General features: G+C 38.9%; 1 protein-coding gene and 2 long non-coding RNA genes across 3 annotated transcripts; 2 read left to right on the plus strand and 1 right to left on the minus strand.

Moving 5' to 3' along the window:
- The first annotated feature begins 12,946 nt into the window (after positions 1 to 12,946).
- LOC144984453 (uncharacterized) lies at positions 12,947 to 14,119 on the plus strand. The gene is made up of 3 exons (XR_013648165.1): positions 12,947 to 13,108; positions 13,806 to 13,908; positions 13,991 to 14,119. It is a non-coding gene; the product is annotated as an uncharacterized LOC144984453 (long non-coding RNA).
- A 537-nt stretch (positions 14,120 to 14,656) lies between these two features.
- Positions 14,657 to 18,028, minus strand: LOC144984455 (uncharacterized). Its single transcript, XR_013648167.1, has 2 exons — positions 16,095 to 18,028; positions 14,657 to 16,009 (listed from the first exon to the last, which is right to left on the minus strand). It is a non-coding gene; the product is annotated as an uncharacterized LOC144984455 (long non-coding RNA).
- Positions 18,029 to 18,163: 135 nt separating this feature from the next.
- LOC101165759 (C-reactive protein) lies at positions 18,164 to 20,131 on the plus strand. The gene is made up of 5 exons (XM_004078106.5): positions 18,164 to 18,266; positions 18,416 to 18,470; positions 19,160 to 19,262; positions 19,345 to 19,639; positions 19,764 to 20,131. The coding sequence occupies exons 1-5, from the start codon at positions 18,207 to 18,209 to the stop codon at positions 19,998 to 20,000; spliced, it is 750 nt and encodes a 249-aa protein (XP_004078154.2). The 5' UTR covers positions 18,164 to 18,206; the 3' UTR covers positions 20,001 to 20,131.
- Positions 20,132 to 20,866: the final 735 nt, after the last annotated feature.

The raw sequence follows: 20,866 nt of genomic DNA on the forward strand, positions 1-20,866 counted from the left end.
AATGTGTGATTACTATTGATGCAGAAAAGGCATTCGATCGGGTCGAGTGGCCTTATCTGCTGGCTGTACTGGAAAAATTTGGTTTTGGGCCTGCCTTTAATCTATGGATCAAGTTACTTTATTCTGAGCCCACTGCAAGGATTCGCACTAACTCCCAAATATCAACCCCTTTCAACCTGTACCGTGGGACCAGACAGGGCTGCCCTTTGAGCCCTATACTCTTCAACTTAGCAATAGAACCTCTTGCTATAGCACTTCGCAGTTGTAAAGACCTATCCGGTATCAAGAGAAGAGGTGTGGAGCACAGAGTCTCCTTATATGCAGCCTTAAAAAGATATGGGCCTCCCTATATCAGATGATACTTGGGTTTCTGCTCTTAAATTGGTAAACTCATCTTCATTTTGTGCTCAACACCAACTAATTCAGTTCAAGGTGGTACATCGGGTCCATATTTCCAGGGTAAAGCTGGCTTCTATGTACCCCACAGTTAGTCCACTATGCACAAGATGTAATCTTACAGATGCCTCTCTGTATCATATGTTCTTTTCATGCCCACATTTGAATGTATATTGGAGGACAATTTTTTACACAATGTCTCGTGTATTTAACACTGATTTAAAACCAAATCCATTAACAGCCATTTTTGGGGTTGTGGAGGACCAAGCTGTTTCAGGTACTGCCAAAAAACACTGTATAGCCTTTGCATCACTCCTGGCACGACGTGCTATACTGCTTAAATGGAAAGATGCCTCTCCCCCGTCTCATTCACAGTGGCTACAAGATATCATGTCCTGTTTAAAACTGGAGAAAATTAGATGTTCACTCCAAAAGTCTCTTGACATATTCACATTCAATCGTTCCAAACCTCATTCTACCACTGTGGTTGCTCCCTGTGAACTACTTCTCAGGAGAAAAATGCAAACTCGCTTACATGTCCTGCTCCCTGACCCTAGGGTCAATGCTAGGATATCTTTGGCTTACTTGGTAGCTGCTAAACAACCCAAGATGAAACTTTACATAGATAAGAGACATGGTGCACGTGTTCCTGCCTTTCTAGAGGGGTGTGTACGTGTTCTAATCCTAACCCACATATTCTAAAAGCTCACCAGATATTCTCTAGGCCATTCCAACTCATAAAGCAATTAGCACAGGGAACTTATTTGTTAGAAGATGGGCAGAAGTGGCATGCTTCACGCTTGACTCGTTCCAAAATTCCTGTGAAAATGTTCTGAAGCTTCTGCATTGGATTTGCTGCATGTGGAACCACCTGTTGTGATTTCACATGCCAAGTACTCCTGCTGGAATACCTGTTGTTGTGTATCTACGTTGCATTTTATTTTGAGAAAAAATGAAACATGTGTTTTGATGTAGTCACTAGGGGGCGATGTAAGGTGTGGATGGAGAGGAAGAGGAGATAAGAAAAGGAAATGTGTTTCGCCTGTACTGCCAACATGTTCTGCCAAGACTTATTGAACAAAGTTCTTCTTAAAAGATACGCCACATGATCTCTCTACAACCTCACAACCTAATAAACAGCCGCAGGTGTTTCTGCTTCATCATATCATCATATCCAAAACAATCTTCCCAAGGATGCATTAATTATAAGACACACAAAACAGACTTAACAGTCATGAAGGACAAAGCGACTGATCAACACAAAGCGTCCTCGCAGAAATGTAGAATTGAGAACTTAAAGTCCCACCCCCATAATCTTCTGATTTTAAGTGTTCTCGGTCTTTTAACCATGAATAGCCTGTTTTTAGCCAAAATCTATACACCTGTGTCGTTTTCTAGGACACAGTTTCTGAAGAGTGGCAATGGTTCATTAGAAATTCAATTCTGAGTTGTGGGTGGTACTATACCTGGGACTTCCCATCACCCATCTGTTTACATTCAGTCCAGCTAGGTTACAGCCCTTCACACCCGCAACCCAACATCACAGGTGCAACAAAAATGGCGAGCAATGTTGGAGCTATTCCGCAGAACAGTTTTGAGCCAGATGCCAGCTCAGACGAGGAAAACTAATGCGTACATGGATTTATTTGTTTGTAAGTGGACGTATATGGAGTGCAGTGTGTGTCTGCTCCTGTTTCACAAGGATTTGAATTGAAAAAGACTCAGAAATGCAATTTTAATCCAACTTTTCTTTATAATTGTTCTCCTTCAAGAGGGAAAAAAATGCTACAAATACATGCTAAAAAATAAATAACATATATTTTTATTGGAGTGGATCTATAATGCCGATTTATTTTTCTAGTAAGAGTGGATTTGGTGTCTTTCAGTCGATCAATCTTGGAAAAAATACAAACAAACTCCAAAAATGTCTTGATTCTGACACAAATAACACAACTTTCCTCACTGCTATATACAAAGGTGTCGCTGCCAAACCCTCAGCTCAGGAGTCGAGTAACAAACTGTTGACAGGTATTGTTCTTTTCTTGAATTTCTGTAGCTCCTGAATAACATGTGATTTGAAACCTTCAAGGATTGATGTTCTCATTAATGCATGTGCACACACCGACTCCCACTAACAAACCTGACAGAGAGCAGTCTTTTTTTCTTTTCTTTTTTACCAGATGTTTTATTCTACATTATGGCTTTTGTGTTAAGTTTGTTTTATGTTTGATTCAAATTTAATTTCTCATAAATTTGCACTTCTGCTGAGGCTCTCTTTTCAGAGGTCATTGCGTAATTCGTTTTTTTTTTATTTTTTAATAAAATTAAATTGTTGTTTAGTAAATTCTTAAAAGGCTTGGTGTCTTGGTACCTCTGTCAGTCTCCTCCACCTCCCCCTGTCTCTCTGTGCCTGACGCAACCAGCTGAAGCTACTCACCTCATCAGCCTGCAGCCTCTTAAGGAGATCCAGGCCCAGTATTCAATGCTAGTTCGTTGTACTCCTATGGTTCTTAGTCTGGCCTTCTCATGTTATGTTCATGCCTGTTTTCCCCCACGCTAACTCCTTGTCTGTCTGCCCGCCTTCAGGAATTCTCTCCACTAGTGCTTACCTGGTTGCTGTTACTCATCCGTGCTCCTCACTCTCGCCTCGCATCCTGCTCAGACTTCGTCATCCGGTTGCTGCCGCCAAGACCCTCCAGCCACATCACCTCGCCGTCTCAAGAACTCTGGACTTCCATCTCGCTCATTATCCAACCTTGGCCTGTGAATTAAATCCATTTCCCTGAGTCCCCTTCCGGGTTCCAGCATTTGGGTCTGCCAAGTCTCGCATGATCATGACACTTAGGATGGGTAAAGGAACATAAATCCAGGGTTTCTTTTCTTTAACTTTATCGCAGAGTGAAATCAAAAAGCTCACCCAAAATTTTGCTTCAGTGTGAGAAAGAAAAGCTGAGGAAAGAGTTTTACCATTAATATTTACGCTTACATTTAACATCACTTTGACATTTAGAGTTACTTTTTACATTTAAACATTACATGAATTTACACATTTACATTTACTACTAAGCCTTACAGACAAAAACGTATGTTGACAGCATATTGATATACTATTTATCCTCTACTTTTAGGATTTAAATTTTGTTCTGAGTGTTTACATTACATTACAGAACATGGATTTTAAAAAATCGTCTAAACATTTAGATCTAATATTTAAAAGTTCATTTACAAATATGGCTCTGCATTTGGATAAGTGTTTCGATTGAACACTTTGGATTAAACTGACTGCTTTTCAGTTTATACATAAAAATTTACATTTATATTTAGTACTTAATTCAGCATCCTTTAAACTGGCACATATAACACTTTATTTCCAGTCATTTCTGGCTTAATAGTGATGACATTTTAGAAACTGTGAGAAAAGTTGGCTGAATCTCATAAAGCTGAGGTGATTTTGCTTAAGCCTTAGAAAGGCGGGTATGTGCGAGTACCAGCTCCTTACTGATCATGCACAAATGCTGGGTGTGTGCACATGACAAGCAAGTGCCCACAGGACACACAAACTCACTCTGATTGTGTAATTTCTTCATTTCTAACAGTCGGGCTGCACACAAAGAACCCAAACCTTTCACATGAACAGCACTAATGGGCTCTGTGCACAGCGCAAAGGATTTGAGGGGGTTGAAAAAAAGAAAAATCTGTACGACGTGCCTGTGTCTCACACACTTCACTCTTACTTATCCTTGCATGTTAAGTGTTTTGTTACAACCTCTCGCACACAGCATGCCCACACAAAGAAATGTATATGAACATTTTCACTCTACGCGGTAATAGAACTGTCTACAACCCTCCTATTTGATGCAGCCCACCTGGCTGTTCTGTATGGGCCGTTTGCACCTTAACCCTCCTGTTCTGTTCATTTGTGAGGAACAGAGATGATTTTCCCGGGTCAATTTGACCCTGTGCATGTTTTATTAATTAAAAAATGTCTGAAACCCAGAAAATCCTAACAAGCAGTGTGAATATATCATCACTAACTCCATTACCAGTTATTCTTTCAAAAACTTAGTTAAAATGGTGTTTCTTTACCACTAACAGGAAGTGGTTCAATTATTTGATAATTCACTAGTTTTTCTTGAAAAATATACATGTTCAAACTTTTTTTGAATTTTTACTACTGTATTACTTTTAAAAGACTAACATATAAAATACAATAGTTTTACATAACATTGAAACATAATCTTGAAATTTTGTTTTACATACATGCACTATCAACCAGAAAAAAACTAAATCACAATACAAAAGACAAGCAATCGCAATATGAACTTGTGTGTGTGTCTGTACATCTACTCAGCACAAGAGTGACAAGTCATCACACTGTGCTTTGTGCAAATTAATTTTGCACATTTCGCACAGGTCACGCTTGTCTTGACCTGGATCCTGTCTCCGGCTCGTCTCGCTCCCCCCGCTGTCCCCCCAACTCCATCTGGATGAAGCTCATCTGCTGGACTTTAAATATGTAGTTGTAGAGTTAGATAAACTAATTCCTCTTTATGAGTTCTGGTACATCGCCTGTCCGTCCTGGGGGAGGATCCCTCCTTCATGTAGGCACCCCTGAGGTTTCTTATTTTTTTCCGGAATCCATTTTTTTGTTAGGAGTTTTTCCTTACCGCGAAGGGGGGTCTAAGGGCAGGGATGACAGTTTAGTTTAGTTTTCTTAGTTAGTTGGTTGAATGCTGTAAAGCATTCAACCCTTTGTTTTTCTCTTATGCTATCTTCCGCCGTTTTTCGGCACTTAACTCCTTCTACAATTTTGAACCTATTTTAACCATTCAACTTTTAAAATGTTCAGCTCCTTCATCTTATTGATGCTATGACTTTTGGTACTTCTAATCCTTGTATTTTTTAAGATATTCCAGTTTTTCCGGGAATTTTTGCCCTATTAAAATGCATAGGGATGTTATGGTGCATGAGGTGCCCGGTTCGACACCCGGTTCGGACGCTTCAAAATTTTCTACCATTTTACTTTTAAAATGTTGAGCTCTTTCAACTTATTACAGTTATTACTTTTGGTCATTCAAATCATTGAACTTTTTAAGATATTCCAGGATTTTCCAGGATTTTTTGCTCCATTAAAATACATAGAGAATCCTTGTGCTTAACTTCTTTTACAGGTTTTTGCTTACTTTAACCATTGTATGAAACAGTTCAGCTCATTCCTTTCCTTCAAATCTTCAAATTTTCAGTAATTCAGCCATTTTTTCAACAATTTCGGGCCTTGTTTAACTCCTTTTACAATTTTTTTTTACATCCACAAATGTTTTACCACCACTTTTGGTCCTTCGACTTTTCAAAAGTGAAAACTTTCATTTGTTTTTTCTACGTAAAAAAACTAACTGTGGCATGAAATCGTTTCAACTCGGCCTCTCCCAATAAGATGATACACAACGAGCCTGATTAATTTATACCGGCTGCACTTAATCAGCACAAAAGTGTTAGCTCAATGGGTTAGTTAGGGGGTTTATCATGCAGAGTTTGAGGCTTGCTTACAACTTTAGCTGCATTTTTTTTTTACCTTGCCTTTCTTGATAAAATTGAGTTTGACTAATTCAGTTAGATTTCGTTACATGGAAGAATTTTCTTTGAGGTGGGGTTACTCATAAGCTTTGACGTTTCAATGTATGTTAGAAAAAACAGGGGGAGCAAATTTAAGTTAGTTTTGATGTATTTTTTATTTTCCTCCTCGTAGCTGGAAGCTGCAGTTCAAACATGTGCTTCAGCCATCTTGTGAACAAGCGTCGCCCACGGCTGCTAAGGCTCATGGGAAGTGTTGATTCCCAAACCATGAGTTAGGTGGCTGTTACGAGAAGTGACTATCATGTTGTTACACCACATATGTTAGTGGTTAAATGATACAATAATGCTGTGTCATACAGCTAGCTAGCTGATGATCAATGTGTCTTGCCATTTTTCGTGGATGAGTGTGCTTTGTTTGATGGCACATGAATAGCTGAGAGAATTAATCTTGAGGCTCAGCAATAAACAGGAAATCCCCTAGTGGAGGCAGTGACTCCATTTTTAATTTCCAATAATCAGTGCTTTGGATTACAACATCAAGGTTTGAAGTCAATATGGGATGGAGACAGTTTGGCAGCCATATTGTGTTTTTCAAATCTGAAGACTTTTTTTCTTTAAACGAATATAACTTCAACATACTTCTAGCTAGAGACACAGTTCAAACATTAAAATGATCACAAGGCTTTGGACTATACAATACATTTAGAAATCATTATGGGATGTCGACACAACCTACTGTTGGTGGCCTTTTTATGACAAAATCTGAAGCAAATATTGCAATAAACTTCATCCATGGCTGGAACTGAACAGATTGAAATTCACTGGATCTGGACATATAAGGAATGTGGGCGTGGTTAGCAAACAAACTTCGTTGCTAAGGACGTCCAAAGGTTTACTTTTTCCGATTTGTCTGAAACTGACGTCGATTTGTTCCTCATCCCATGCCGACCCAAACATAAAATGTTTGCTATGGAGATAAAATTAATAGAAAAGCCACCATTTTGAAAAAAGTGGATTTTCTGTCAACTAAGAACATGTAGCTTTTAACAATATGACACTCTCAAACAATGTGGTTTTTTGAGTCAGTTGATGATGCTGATGCTAGCACTTTTAGCCATTTTAGCATCATCTTCAAATTTTCAACAGTACATCCATTTTTTCAACAATTCCAGCTTTAATGCTTATCTCTGTCTACAAATTTTAACCTGTTTTGGTCATTCTACTTTTACAATGTTCACCTTTGACTTTTGGTCCTTTAACTTTTCAAAATATTCCAGGAATTTCCAGGACATTTCAGCTATTTTTTCAACAATTTCAGCTTTCATGCTTAAGTCCTTCTACAATGTTTGACCTATTTTAGACTTTCTACTTATACAATGTTCAGCTTTTTCATCATATTTCTGCTTTCATTCAGCAATACAGCATTCAACCCTGCATTTTCTTCTGGAAATGCAGCACCTTCTAGTTCAATTTAGTTTTTTTCCTATTAAATTCTAAGTATTCATGATCCTTTTTATTTTATGTTTTACTTTTTCAATTACCAATACGAAGCCCATTGAGATGACAGTTGTTGTGAATTTGGGCTGTACAAATAAAATGGAACGGAATTGAATTGAATTAGATTGAGTTGAATTGAATTGACAGTCACATGAGTCACTGCCATCCTGGTGGGCCCTGGCACTGTCTTTTTTATGTTTTCTGAAGACAGGTTTGTCTGACGCATATTTGAGGACGAAAACCAATATATTTCACCATTCTTTGACATGAATGTCTTGCTTGGAGGAACAGGAATAGCAATTCCTTCATCCGTTTCAAAATCAGAATCATTAGAATCAGAATTTAGCTCAAGATAGCCTCTTCTGATCATGGTCAGTGATGACTTCCAGAGCCTCCTGGACTGTCATTATTCTGCTTCTGCTGCTCATTTTGTAAAGGTCTGCCTGTGTAATGTTGGAAGAACTCCCATGCAAAGAATCTTTTACATGTTTTGCCCCTCCCCTGTTGAGTGTCCACTGAATGTGGGTTGAGTTTTCCTACGAGAACATAGATGGTTCCTGTCAAAAGTCATAACAACTATGCACCTGTGTGTGTGTGTTTGTGTGTGGGTGTGTGTGTGTGTTTGTGTGTGTGTGATTGGGTTGAAATATGTCTCACAGCTGCAAAGAAAGCAATACTACTTATAATAAGACATCCTTGTTCCTCCATTTTGATTGTCGGGTCAAATTGACCCGAACATCATCTATGTTATATAAACATGCAGGGGGGGGGTTGCATATATGTGAGATGAACCATTTTCATAATATATGTTGATTACGCAAATTAAGGCAAGCAGAATAAGTTTCATGCTGAAAAAATACTTTTGACTATTTTTTCTAGATGTTCAAACTTTAAAACGGGTCAATTTGACCCGGAACATAACAGGAGGGTTAAGGGCAGTTTTGGCTAAAGCTTTACACATATTTACTTTAAACATCTCATAGTGGGCAAACTATTATTGCATAAATGTATGATGGTCAGAGGTCTGTTGTTGTTGATGTGAACTCACTGGGTTTTAATCATCCTCATTTTTTTCTTTTGTACTCTTGTACTCCTCAGCACGTATTTGGGGTGATACTGCCCCAAACTGACTTAGAAGAGGTCCCCACAAGCACACCATTAAGACAAACTATCTATATCTATCTATCTATACACCCAGGCTGTGTCCCACCAAATTGGGGTAGCCTAGACAGGGCACACATTCTTACCTCATTCTCTTCCCCAAACCCTCCTCCTTCAGTGTGTGTGTGTGTGCACGCGTGTGTGTGACTGGTCTAAGGCCTGGTCTAAGCCACACCACACTGCACCAGGGTCAGCTGCACAGCCCAGTGTGGGCACCTCCACAGCAGGGCCTCAGCTAAGGTTGGTTTCCCCTTGCCGCTTCATTCCAAGACCAGACGTCTACCACACGCATCCATTCATTCATACACAAACTCTCTCCACCCATCCCTGTCCTGAGCAGCCCCTCTCCCCTGCACCACAGTCATCCCTCTAGCATTTAGCGCTCTTTTTACACCCTCTGTCCATCCCATTCGCGGTCTTCCTCTCATTCTCACTCCACTCTACATCCGCATCACCCTTAGCAAAACATGTTCAGGCAGCTACAATGAAAAGTCTATGTAATGAGTAAATACGTGTAAACATGCTTCTGGACTTCCTCGTTCAAGATACCCATCTTTATGTTAAGCTACACAAGTTTCCATAACCGTTTGGGGTAATTGAGTGACCAATCAAGGATTCGAATTGGGTAGTGACATAGGAAAGTCGTCCCATCTAAGTCAAGGAAGCACCAAACATTCATAAATTGATCAGGAAGGAAAAATCTGTTTGTGCCTGGCCAGATTTTTTATTTCATTCTATTGTTTTCATTTTCAAACACAAATGAAAAAAAAGACATAAAACAATACAGTGTGTTTAAAAAGGAGTGGGTTGAAGAGGAATCTTGTCTGATCCCACCCCTTTTTACAACAATTGATGATGCGCATAATTCAATTTACAGACATGTCCAAAACATTCATGGTACAATTTTTGCATGGCAACTGATCAAAGTGACTTTTTTTTGTCATTTCAGGCCTTATCTATTAGTGACTTCTTGTAGGTTTTTTTGAATATTTGTAAACTTTTGCTTTTTTTTAAACCTTCATCGAATCCGTTCCATAAATCCACATCACAATTTGATAAACACATTTTCTTCTTTGTAGTTCAAATGCACTGCTTTTTGAAATTCAGTTGTTTTCTTAGATTGTAACTCCTGTCTCTGTCTTTGAACATTTGCTGTAAGTTTATTGGAAGTAAGTTGTATCTGGCTTTATACATAATGAGAGCCGTATTCAGTTTCACTTGATCCCCTAATTTCAATGAACCCGACTTTAAAAATAGTGCATTTGTGTGCGTCCCATAAACCACTCCATGAACAATTCAAACAGCTTTTTTTTGTAAGACGTACAAACACTGTAGATTTTGTTCTATAAGTATTTCCCCAAACTTTTACACTGTACTGTAAATATGGTAGTATTATGGGTGAATATATTAGTGAATGTGCTTTGTGTGTGAGTGTATGGCGCGTTCTTCCCAACACTGATAAGCTTTTAGCTAGTTTAGCTCTGACATGCTTTACTGTATCTGTGGTTTCAAGCTTAATTTGTTGTCCTTATATAGAATAACACTGGTCATTTTTTTTAAGTTTTCTTTTTTTGACCCAAGCTCATCCTTCCATTTGACTGAATCAGAGATATGTGTGTTTTGAAGACAGCATTTCACAATCTTAATTAGAACATGATTTCAGACACTCTTTCCAAACCATGATTCTGAATGGCAACTTTTATTTCTAAATCTGCAGGAAAATGGCGATTTCATGAAAATCATTGAAAATCATGAATTTAGTTTTGTTAACAATGAGTGCGGGTTTAATTTTTTTTCAAACCATTGTTTTAGTTTTCCCTTACTCTGTATTTACTATTTTTACAATATGAGTATTTCATATATTGTTGTTGTCCAGAGTTTACTTCTTTAAATGTATTCACCATGACATCCTAAACATATTTTCTCCTTTTATATTGTTCTCTCTATTCAGCTCCCACCCACACACACACACCGTCACACACAGACATTTAACCCTTGTGCTTTCCAAGGCACGTTAACGTTGGGAGTTGGGTCATCTGGACCCTACAAGACAGTGCACTAAACCTTTTTTCTTCAATGATTTGTGATCTTCACTGGTGTCTATGGATTACATGAAATCCTCTCCACCTTTATTCACCTTTGTCATGGTAGGGAGAACACGTCAATGTAATGGGGGGTCATTTTGGGCCCAATAGCACAAGGGTCAACTAAACCACAACATATTTTGAACTGTGTTTCACTCTGAGGCTTTTTTTATATAGAATATTTGCACAATTTGCACACTGAAATACATAAAGCTATAGGGAATAGGCTTAAGTACATTACATTATTATCAGTATTAATATCCTGGGTTGTGTGTAGTGTAGAGCAATAAATATTTCATCAACCACTTCTCTCTAATTAAGATCGTGAAATGCTGTCTTCAAAGCACTGAATCTACAGCATAGATGACTTTAAAAACTGTTAACCCAGAATGTGTCATGATATGCAATGAACGAAAACAGACCCAGATGCTAGAACCCGGAAGGAAGACAGGAGAGAGAAGGTAAGTGAAGATGAATTATTTCTTTGCAGGTTGTGGAGACGTTGGCAAGTATGACAGCTGGTGGCTGCAGGTAAGAAGCTGATCGAGAGATAGGAATACAGGTTCGAGGTCGTGGCGTGGCTGGAGGATAGGCAAGAACAGGATTGTGGCGTAGTGAGGAGGTCCAAACAGTTCAAGGAGCATTCCCAGGTTTCCACTCGGGGATGGTTTGTTTTCCTGGTAGCAAGGCATAAACAGATATTTAACATGGAATAAAGGTTCGAGAGCAAAAACATAGATGACCAGACTAGGCACCATGGAGGAGCAACGAACTGGCGATGAATGCTGGATCTGGATCTCCTTATGAAGGCTGCAGGTAGATGAGTTGAGTGGAAACAGCTGGGAGTCCTCCGGAGCAGAGCAGAGAGGGGAGGGGGAAGAGCGCTGCCAGAGGCACCATAAAAGAATGAAAACTATGTGAACACAGTAAATAAAAAAAGGTGGAGAAGTTGTAAGAAGTATTAAGATTACAGTAATTGATAAATTGTCAGTTGTATTAGATGGAATACTGGAATGTCTTACAATTGAAATATGTAATGATTTAGGGAAACATTTCATTAAGCTGTGCATACTTTATAGGTCGCCAGGGTCAACATTAAAAGTGTTCAGTGACCGGATGGAAAAGATGTTTAACTCTCAAAATGACAAATATTGTTCATCTGAAATTTTAATATCAGTCTGATAAACCACAGCAAACATAAAGTAACTTACAACTTTATCAGCAAAATGTATGGAATGAGTTTATTTCCTAATATATTTAATATATTTATATATAATATATAATATAATATATTTAATATATTAATCTTCTTTACCGTTTTATCCCTTTCGGGGTCACGGGGCTGCTGGAGCCTATCCCGGCTACTTGTGGGCGAAGGCAGGGGGCACCCTGGACAGGTCGCCAGTCTGTCGTAGGGCCACAATCTGGTTGAGTCTGGTCTGGATTAACTTGACTGGCCTGCACAGAGTCCTGACCTGAACCTCATAAAACACGTTTGGAATGAATTAAAGGGGAGACTGAGAGCCAGGCCTTCTCAACCATCCTCAGTGTGTGATCTCACCAATGCACTATTGTAAGAATGACCTAAAGATCCTATAAACACACTCCTCAACCTTGTGGACAGCCTTCCTAGAAGAGTTGAAGCTGTAATAGCTGAAAAGTTGGACAAACATCATATTGAACTGTATGGGTAATGAATGGGATAACACTTCAGTGCATGTATCAGTCAAGGGAAGGGAGCGAATACGTATGGTAATACAGTGTACTGATATTTATGTTTTGTAATCAAGAAATCTTTGTATTTTTCTTGAAGCTAATATAACTGGGAAACTGACGTGAACACCATAAATGTTATTTTGGTTGATATTGTTAATGAAAAAGTAAATTCAACAAAATAATTAAAGAAGTGTGTTGTTGTGTCTCCCATTGATAATAAGGTAATGAAACAAATGTCTTTCTAACTCTTGGGGAGACATAAAAAGATGACAAACCTCATCTATTTCATATGGGAGTCATAACAGCTGCACATATTTTTGCTTCATCTAAAAAGAAAAGTGTGTGTGTGTGTGTGAGGAAGGGGGGGGGGGGCTGAAAGGGGAAAGTGAAAACCAACATAAAGGAGGGATGACAGAGGAAAAAAACTTTAGACCCTTCATAGACACCAAAGCTCGCCAGTCATACAAGGTAAGATTGCGGCAATCTGTGTTTATGTTTTCCTCATCATTTTATTTAGTTTTTATTTGTATTGTGTCAGACAAATGACACATTTTAGTTTGTCACACAGTGCAGGTCAAACTGTCCTACTTTTTAATCAGTTGTAAACTTTGCTTTCCTCCAACAGATGAAGTTGTTGCTTTTACATGTGGTACTGGGAACAGTATCTGCAGAGGTTCAAGGTTTTATCAATATTTTTATTTGACCAATTTGACAATACTGGAATGTCTGTCTTAATTGAAGTGATTCAAATCTTTTATATATATATTTTAAATGAACTTTTTGAAGCTTAGTGTCTTGGTAAATATAACTGGTAAAAATATTTAAAATAAAGATAGTGAAATAGTGACAGCCACATGTCTGCTGTTCTATTTAAACATAAATTATTTTTTCGTTTACTATTTTATTCATTTTGTTCTCTGAATTTTAAAATGACATAAGACATGCATTTTAGCTTTTACTTTAACAGAACTGACATTTAGTGCAATAATGAGAACCCATTGGTGGATCCAGTAAAACCAATTTCCAGAATCTTATTGACCTTGACAGCACTCTAGACAGAAGCCATATGGGGCTTATTGTTACCCCTCACATTTTCAATCCATCAATATTTAAAGTAAATATAAAACTTTTCTCACTGTGAGCAAAGTCTCTTTTAATGTTTTTTGCAGTTAAAAGTTTTTGGTCTCACTTAAAAAGCTCACACTTCTTTACTCCATGACACTATTAAAAAGAAGTGTATAACAAACATATCATGTACAATATAGGTTACCATGAGTCTTTTTTTAGACTCTTAAAGAAGAACTAAGGAGAACAGAAAATGGAAGTACAGGAGGAACGACAAGGGGTTTTGTCCAATTGTTTTGTCTTTTTTTCCAGATCTTTCAGGAAAAATGTTCACCTTCCCCCAGCCAACAAACACAGCTCACGTGAGGCTGAACCCAATAAAACAGGGTTACAAAGCTGTAACTGTCTGTCACAGGTAGATAGATCTATCAAATGCATTGGTAATTCATTGTAAGTCTTTAGATTTTAGCGATTAACATATTTGCCTCCTCCAACAGATCAGTTACACCCTATCTCCATGTGAGATCCAGAACTACATGAACAAAGGGAGCTTCACTCCAGGAAATGTGCTGAACTGGAAGGCACTTGACTTTCAGATTATTGGTAATGTGCTGATTGAAAATCAAGCTGTTTGTCAACCTGAATTTATGTTTACTGGGTAAAATAAAATATAAATATTACAACAAATATTCCTATTGTTGTTGATTGACATGATAGTATGGCGTTTCATGGCTGCCATTAAATGAACAAGCACAACACGAAAACTGAGCGAGTGTATTGAGGAACTAAGTGTTTTTGTGCTTTAAGTTTTTCTCATGTGAAAATCACTTTATTAGGTAAATATACATGTACACTTTAGTTAGCCCGAGACAGAGCTACTACGCAACTCAAAGTACAGGAGGCGTGTATATGTGGTTAACAAATGCAAACAATGGAGCAGCATGTCACTCATGTAGTTTAAAATGAATCTTCGTTTTACTGCTTTAATTTCTTTTGTATTGCTAGTTAAAGACATGGTGGTTAATCGTTACTACTTGGAGCTGTTAAACCCTCTAAAGTATTTCTGAGATGAAGTTTTCTCAACTCTGGACGCATCCTAACTGCTTTTTCTTTTAATCCAGCTGAAATCCCTTAATCACTGAACAACTAATCTTGTGAGATGGTTTTTCATATGAAAAAAAATTCAACACAAAAAAACAAAAAAAAAAAGGTGCACTTTCTTACCCATTTCTGGCTGTTTGTTAACGTTTTAATCTACGTTACATCAGCCGTTTTTTTTTTTCTATTAAAGCCTTTAAAAAATGAAAGCCCTGCCCCGCTGCCTTGCCGGATTTGACCTGCAAATTCCGGCCAATCAGACAACCCAGGAAGGTTACCGTTTCCAAGTGACAAACACATCCCCTTGAACACTGCTAGTGAACAGAGCAAGCACGCAGTCAGAGCTCAATGCTCATTCAGTTCCTGAATACAGTTGCTCAGTTAGGATTGCAACTTTAAAATTATTGGCAATGTGCTGAAAATCAAGCAGTTTGTCAACCTCAATTTATGTTTATTGGGTAAAATAAAAGATTTCAATTAAAACAAATGGTTCGTTGACATGATTGTCTGGGTTTATTGAATTATCACACACATTTACAACAGTTTCCCTTTTTTTATATCATAAAAATACTGTTTCATGATAAACCCATAACTGCATTTTTCTTTTGGCTACTCTGTTCATAAGTCTCCACAGTCTTTCATTCTCTGATTCGGCTTACATTTGACACCGGCTGCTCTTCCTGACCTAACTGTATGGATTTACATGAACTTGGTACCAGCACATACCCTCGAGTGGTAGTTGTAACTTTGAGCAGTTTCCCATTTATCGACTAACATCACCCTCTGCTTGGCTTCATATATCACAAATTAGAATGTGCTTCACAACAATAAACCATTTCAACACAATTTATTCAGTGGTTTCGAAAGCTTTGGTTTCTCCATCACGACAATGAAAAGCTCAACTTCAGTAAGTGAAACTAAAGAGATCACAAAAGACAATGAAAATCTGAAAACTGTGTCAAAATAAGGTTGAGGATAAACAAAAAACCGAAATAGCTGAATACATGTAGATTTAAATCAGGTGTGCAGTGACAAGGAGAACCAAACAGAATTTGAAAAACAATGACCAGATGGTAAGTATGAATGATGTTTAGTAAAAGGCGTAGTTACTCTTGAGGAGCTGTTGGGTGGGGTTGCGAAGCTTGCAGTTTTGGCTCGGCTTTGCGTTGTAGCGTGACTTGTAGTTGTGGCGTGACTCTGTGTCGGGGTGTGGCTTGGAGTTGTGGTGTAGCTTGGAGTCGAGGTGTGGCTCGGAATCGTGGCGTGGATTGGAGTTGTGGGGTGGTTCAGAATCGTGGCGAACCCTGGAACCGTGACGTGGCTCGGAACCGTGGCGTGGCTGGAGTTAAAGGATCTCTGAGGATTTTCTGCTGGGCTGAGAGGAGAAAGGATCCAGGTTGGCAGATGTGGAATTAGTCCTGTAGACGAGGCACAAAACTGAAATTAGCGAGGCAGCAAGGTAAGCGTAAACCTAATAGCTTGACTAGGTGACCAGGTAAGCACCATAGAGGGGCAACGAACTGGTGATGAATGCTGGTGAAGGTTCCTCTTAAGTAGAGCTGGCTGGTGATGAGGTGAGTGCCAACAGCTGAGTCCAATCTGGAGAGCAGAGCAGAGAGGGGAGGGGGAGGACTCCCAGCGGCACCATGACAACCTCCTTCTGATGTAGCCACACTGCGTTCTTTTCTGGGACTATTGTCAAGGCATAATAAATTAATGCCAAACTTTGCTACCATGATTGAAACTTGACGTGCTTGCATTTGTCAAGGAGTTGAGTTTAAATTGGTCAGATAAAGCAAAACAAAGCTTTGAGAGTGGAAAAATAACTCTGTTTGACTTTCCAGCCTTCGCTTTGTATGATCCAGTTCTGCCAACTACTGTTTCAACCGATGCATCTGATTATGGCTTAGGTGGTGTTCTCACACAGGTTCATGGTTACACAGAGCATGTGGTCGCATTTGTTTTGAGGATCTTGTCTGCTATGGAGGGTAAATACTCCATCATTGAAAAAGAAGCTCTAGGATCTGTCTGGACTGTGGAACTTTGGCGAACCTGTTCATGGGGTCGTAGATTTACACTGCGCATGGACCACCAGGCTCTAACCACACTACTCGCTTTGAACGGAACCGATCGTGAGGGCATGCGAATTGGACTGTGGTCTGCTCGCCTGCTGTGTAATAACTATGATGTGGTGTACAGGTCAGGTTCTGAAAATTCCATTGCCGATTGCCTGTCACGTTTGCCTCTTTGTGCAGATTCAGCCGTTTGTGCTGATCCAGAGACGGAATTTGTTGAAATGTTGGCAAATGCTATGACTGCAATACCGCTTGCAGGATTTGCTTTTGCATCTGCTGCATGCCCTGAGCTGTGTGCCTTACGTTTGCAATTCGTGAAGGGTTTCCCTTGTTCCTCTGCTGCATTGCCTGAAAATGTGCGTCCATACTTCAGGTTAAGGGAAGAGTTTTCCGTACAACATGATTATTCAGAGGTTCTCGGCTTGTTCAGAGGTTCTCGGCTGTGTCAGTCAGTTCACATTATCAACTAATTATTATGGCACATGAAGGTCATCAAAGCATTGTAAGAACCAAAAAGAGTCTCCGAGATTTGTTCCAGTGGGCTGGCATGGATGATCAAGTGACACAACACTTTAAAGTGTGTCAACTGTGTCAAAGTAGTGATAAAACTTCAGTTCCTGTTGCAGCTCCACTTGTACTGGTGCCATTTACTTCTTTGCCATGGGAAAGGCGACCAGTTGATGTTGTGGGTCCTTTTGAGACTGCTGTTTGGGACCGTAAGTATGCAATCACACTGGTGGATTATCACAGTAAATAGGCAAAAGCCTTGGCGTCAGACTGTGACAGATTTCCTTTAAGTCTATTGTTCCAAACCTCATTCTACCACTGAAGTTGCTCCCTGTGAACTACTTCCCCGGGTGAAAAATGCAAACTCGCGTACATGTCCTGCTCCCTTACCCTATGGACAATGCTAGGATACGTTTGGCTGACTCGGTAGCTGCTAAACAACCCAAGATGAAACTTTACACAGATAAAGTGACATGGTGCACGTGTTCCTGCCTTTCTAGAGGGAGAGTGTGTTCTGAAGCCGACCCATGTTCCAAAAGCTCACCAGAGATTCTCTGGGCCATTACGAGTCATAAAACAATTAAAACAGGGAACTTATTTCTTAGAAGATGGGCGTAAGTGGTTGCTTCACGCTTGACTCGTTCCAACATTCCTGTGAAAAATGTTTTGAAGCTTTTGCATTGGATTTGCTGCATGTTGAGGTTCAGCCAAATACTCCTGCTGGAACACCTGTCGTTGTATATGTACGTTGCATTTTATTTTGAGAAAAAATTGAATATGTTGTGTTCTGATGTAGCCACGAGGGGGCGATGTAAGATGTGGAAGGAGAAGATGAGAAAAAGAAGTGTATTGCCTGTACTGCCGATATTGTTCTGCGAAGACTTATTAAATGAAGTTAATCTTAAAAGATATGCCACGTGATCTCTCTACGACCTCACAAAACAGTCGCACCCATTTCTGAATCATCCAAAAATAATAAAAAGGGGGGGGGGGGGCGAAAGGGAAAGTGAAAACAGATACATATAAAGGAGGGATGACAGGGGAAAAAAACTTACGACCCTTCACAGATAGCAAAGCTCGCCAGTCAATCAAGGTAAGATTGCAGCAATATGTGTTTATGTTTCTCCTTTCTAGTTTTTACTTTTATTATTTCAGACAAATGACACATTTTATTTTGTCACACAGTGCAGGTCAAACTGTCCTACTTTTTAATCAGTTGTAAACTTTGCTTTCCTCCAACAGATGAAGTTGTTGCTTTTACTTGTGGTACTGGGAACAGTATCTGCAGAGGTTCAAGGTTGGTTTTATCAATATTTCTATTTGACCAAATTGATAAAACTGGGATGTCTGTCTTAACTAAAGTGATTAAGATTCTTTTGTTATATATATTAAATGAACTTTTTGAAACTTAGTGTCTTGGTAAAAAATAACTGGTAAAAATATCTGGGGGGAAAAAAATAGTGACAACCACATGTCTGCTGTTCTATTAAAACACAAACTATTTTTTTTTTCGTTTACTATTTTATTCATTTTGTTCTCTGGATTTTAAAACGACATAATGTAGTATTGCTTTAAACTTAACATAACTTACATTTATTTTACTAATGAGAATCCATTGATGGATCCAATAAAACCAATTTCCAGGATCTTATTGACCTTGACAGCACCAACTCTAGACAGAAGCCGTGTGAGGCTTTATTGTTACCCCTCAGATTTTCAATCTATCAATATTTAAATTTAAACTTTTCTTACTGAGAGTAATGTCTCTTTTAGTGTTTTTTGCAGTTTAATGTTTTTGGTCTGACGCAAAAAGCTCACACTTCTTCACTCTTTTACAATATTATAAAAAAGAGTATAACAAACGTATCATGTACAATATAGGTTACCAGTAGTCCTCTTTCAGAATCGTATAAAGAAGAAGAAATATGGAGAATAGAAAATGGAAGTACAGGAGGAACGACAAGCTGTTTTGTCATTTTTTTCCAGATCTTTCAGGAAAAATGTTCACCTTCCCCCAGCCAACAAACACAGCTCATGTGAGGCTGAACCCAACAAAACAGGGTTACAGCGCTATAACCGTCTGTCACAGGTAGATAGATCTATCAAATGCATTGGTAATTCATTGTAAGTCTTTAGATTTTAGTGATTTACATGTTTGTCTCCTCCAACAGATCAGTTACAGACCTCAAGAGAGACCACGCCCTCTTTTCTTTATCTACACCCACTTACGACAACGGCTTCCTGACTTTCTGGCAGAACCAAAACCAAGAAATACAATCCTATGTCGGAACTGGAAGTGTTGCATATGGAGGATGGGACTATAAGCCAAACACATGGCACTCCATCTGCACCACATGGGACTCTGTGACTGGACTGGTACAGATATGGTTTGATGGGAAACCTTCAATAAGAAAATTTGTTCACTCTGGAGCCATCACTCAGACAGTCATAGTTCTTTTAGGACAGGTAATCTTCACACAAAACCTGCATGGTCTTTTGTTAACAGCTTGACACTTATTTTACATGCTTGCACCTTCATCAAAACATAAAAATCTGTTCTTCATATTTTATCACTTTGAATACTTCACAGGATCAAGACAGCCATGGTGGGAGGTTTGACATTAACCAGAGCTTTGTTGGCATGATGTCTGATGTCCACATGTGGGACTACATCCTATCTCCATGTGAGATCCAGAACTACATGAACAAAGGGAGCTTCCCTCCAGGAAATGTGCTGAACTGGAAGGCACTTGACTTTCAAATTATTGGCAATGTGCTGATTGAAAATCAAGCAGATTGTCAACCTCAATGTATGTTTATTGGGTAAAACAAAAGATACCAACAAATGTTCCAATTGTTGTTGATTGACATGATTGTCTGAATTTATTGAATAATCACATTTACAGCAGTCTCCCTTTTAATGGTATTTTATATAATAAAAGTACTTCTTCAAGTAAAGCCTGTATCGGAATTTTTTTACATTTTGGCTACTTTGTTCAGGAGTCTCTGCAGTTTTTCACTCTGTCATTCGACTTCAGTTTCACAGCGGCTACTCCTCCTGACCCAAAAATTTGGATTTACCTGAACTCGGGATCAGCACATAAAAACACTAAAAAGTCCCATGTTGTAGTTGTAACTTTGAGCAGTTTCCCAGTTTCCAATTGACTAACATCAACTAACCCTGCTTGGGATATCACAGATATCACAAATTTGAAAGTGCTTTACAACAATGAATCTATTGACATACAAGATGTATACTGTATATGAATGAACCCCTTTTGTATTTCCTCATAATTATATGAGGAATGGGGTAAGTTGGGGACAGCTGGTGGACTGTTATGGTCCCCCAGACCCCCTCCCAGCCTTGGACCCAGGTCTCCCCAGCCCCCACAGCGCCAACCCCCCAGCCCTGTGTGAGTTACTGAGACCCATCATGAACATCCTCTGTCCAGTATAGTAAATTCTGTGAAGAGTTTTGAATTGGATTTTTTGCTTGGAAGTTTGGACTTTTTGTCAGTTTAAATGTGTATAGACAAATATCTGACCAGAAGCTTTCATGTGATGCTCAAATTTGCATCCCATTTTGTTATTGGTATTGAAATAGTATTATCTAGGTTGCATAAGATATTTTATATTTTGGAGAGAGCTTTATTCATTGAAAAATTAAAGAGGCAACTAGTTCTGGTAGCTTTA

Source organism: Oryzias latipes, chromosome 16, assembly GCF_053564925.1.
Source record: "Oryzias latipes strain Hd-rR chromosome 16, Olatipes_Hd-rR_3.1".
Lineage (NCBI taxonomy): Eukaryota > Metazoa > Chordata > Actinopteri > Beloniformes > Adrianichthyidae > Oryzias > Oryzias latipes.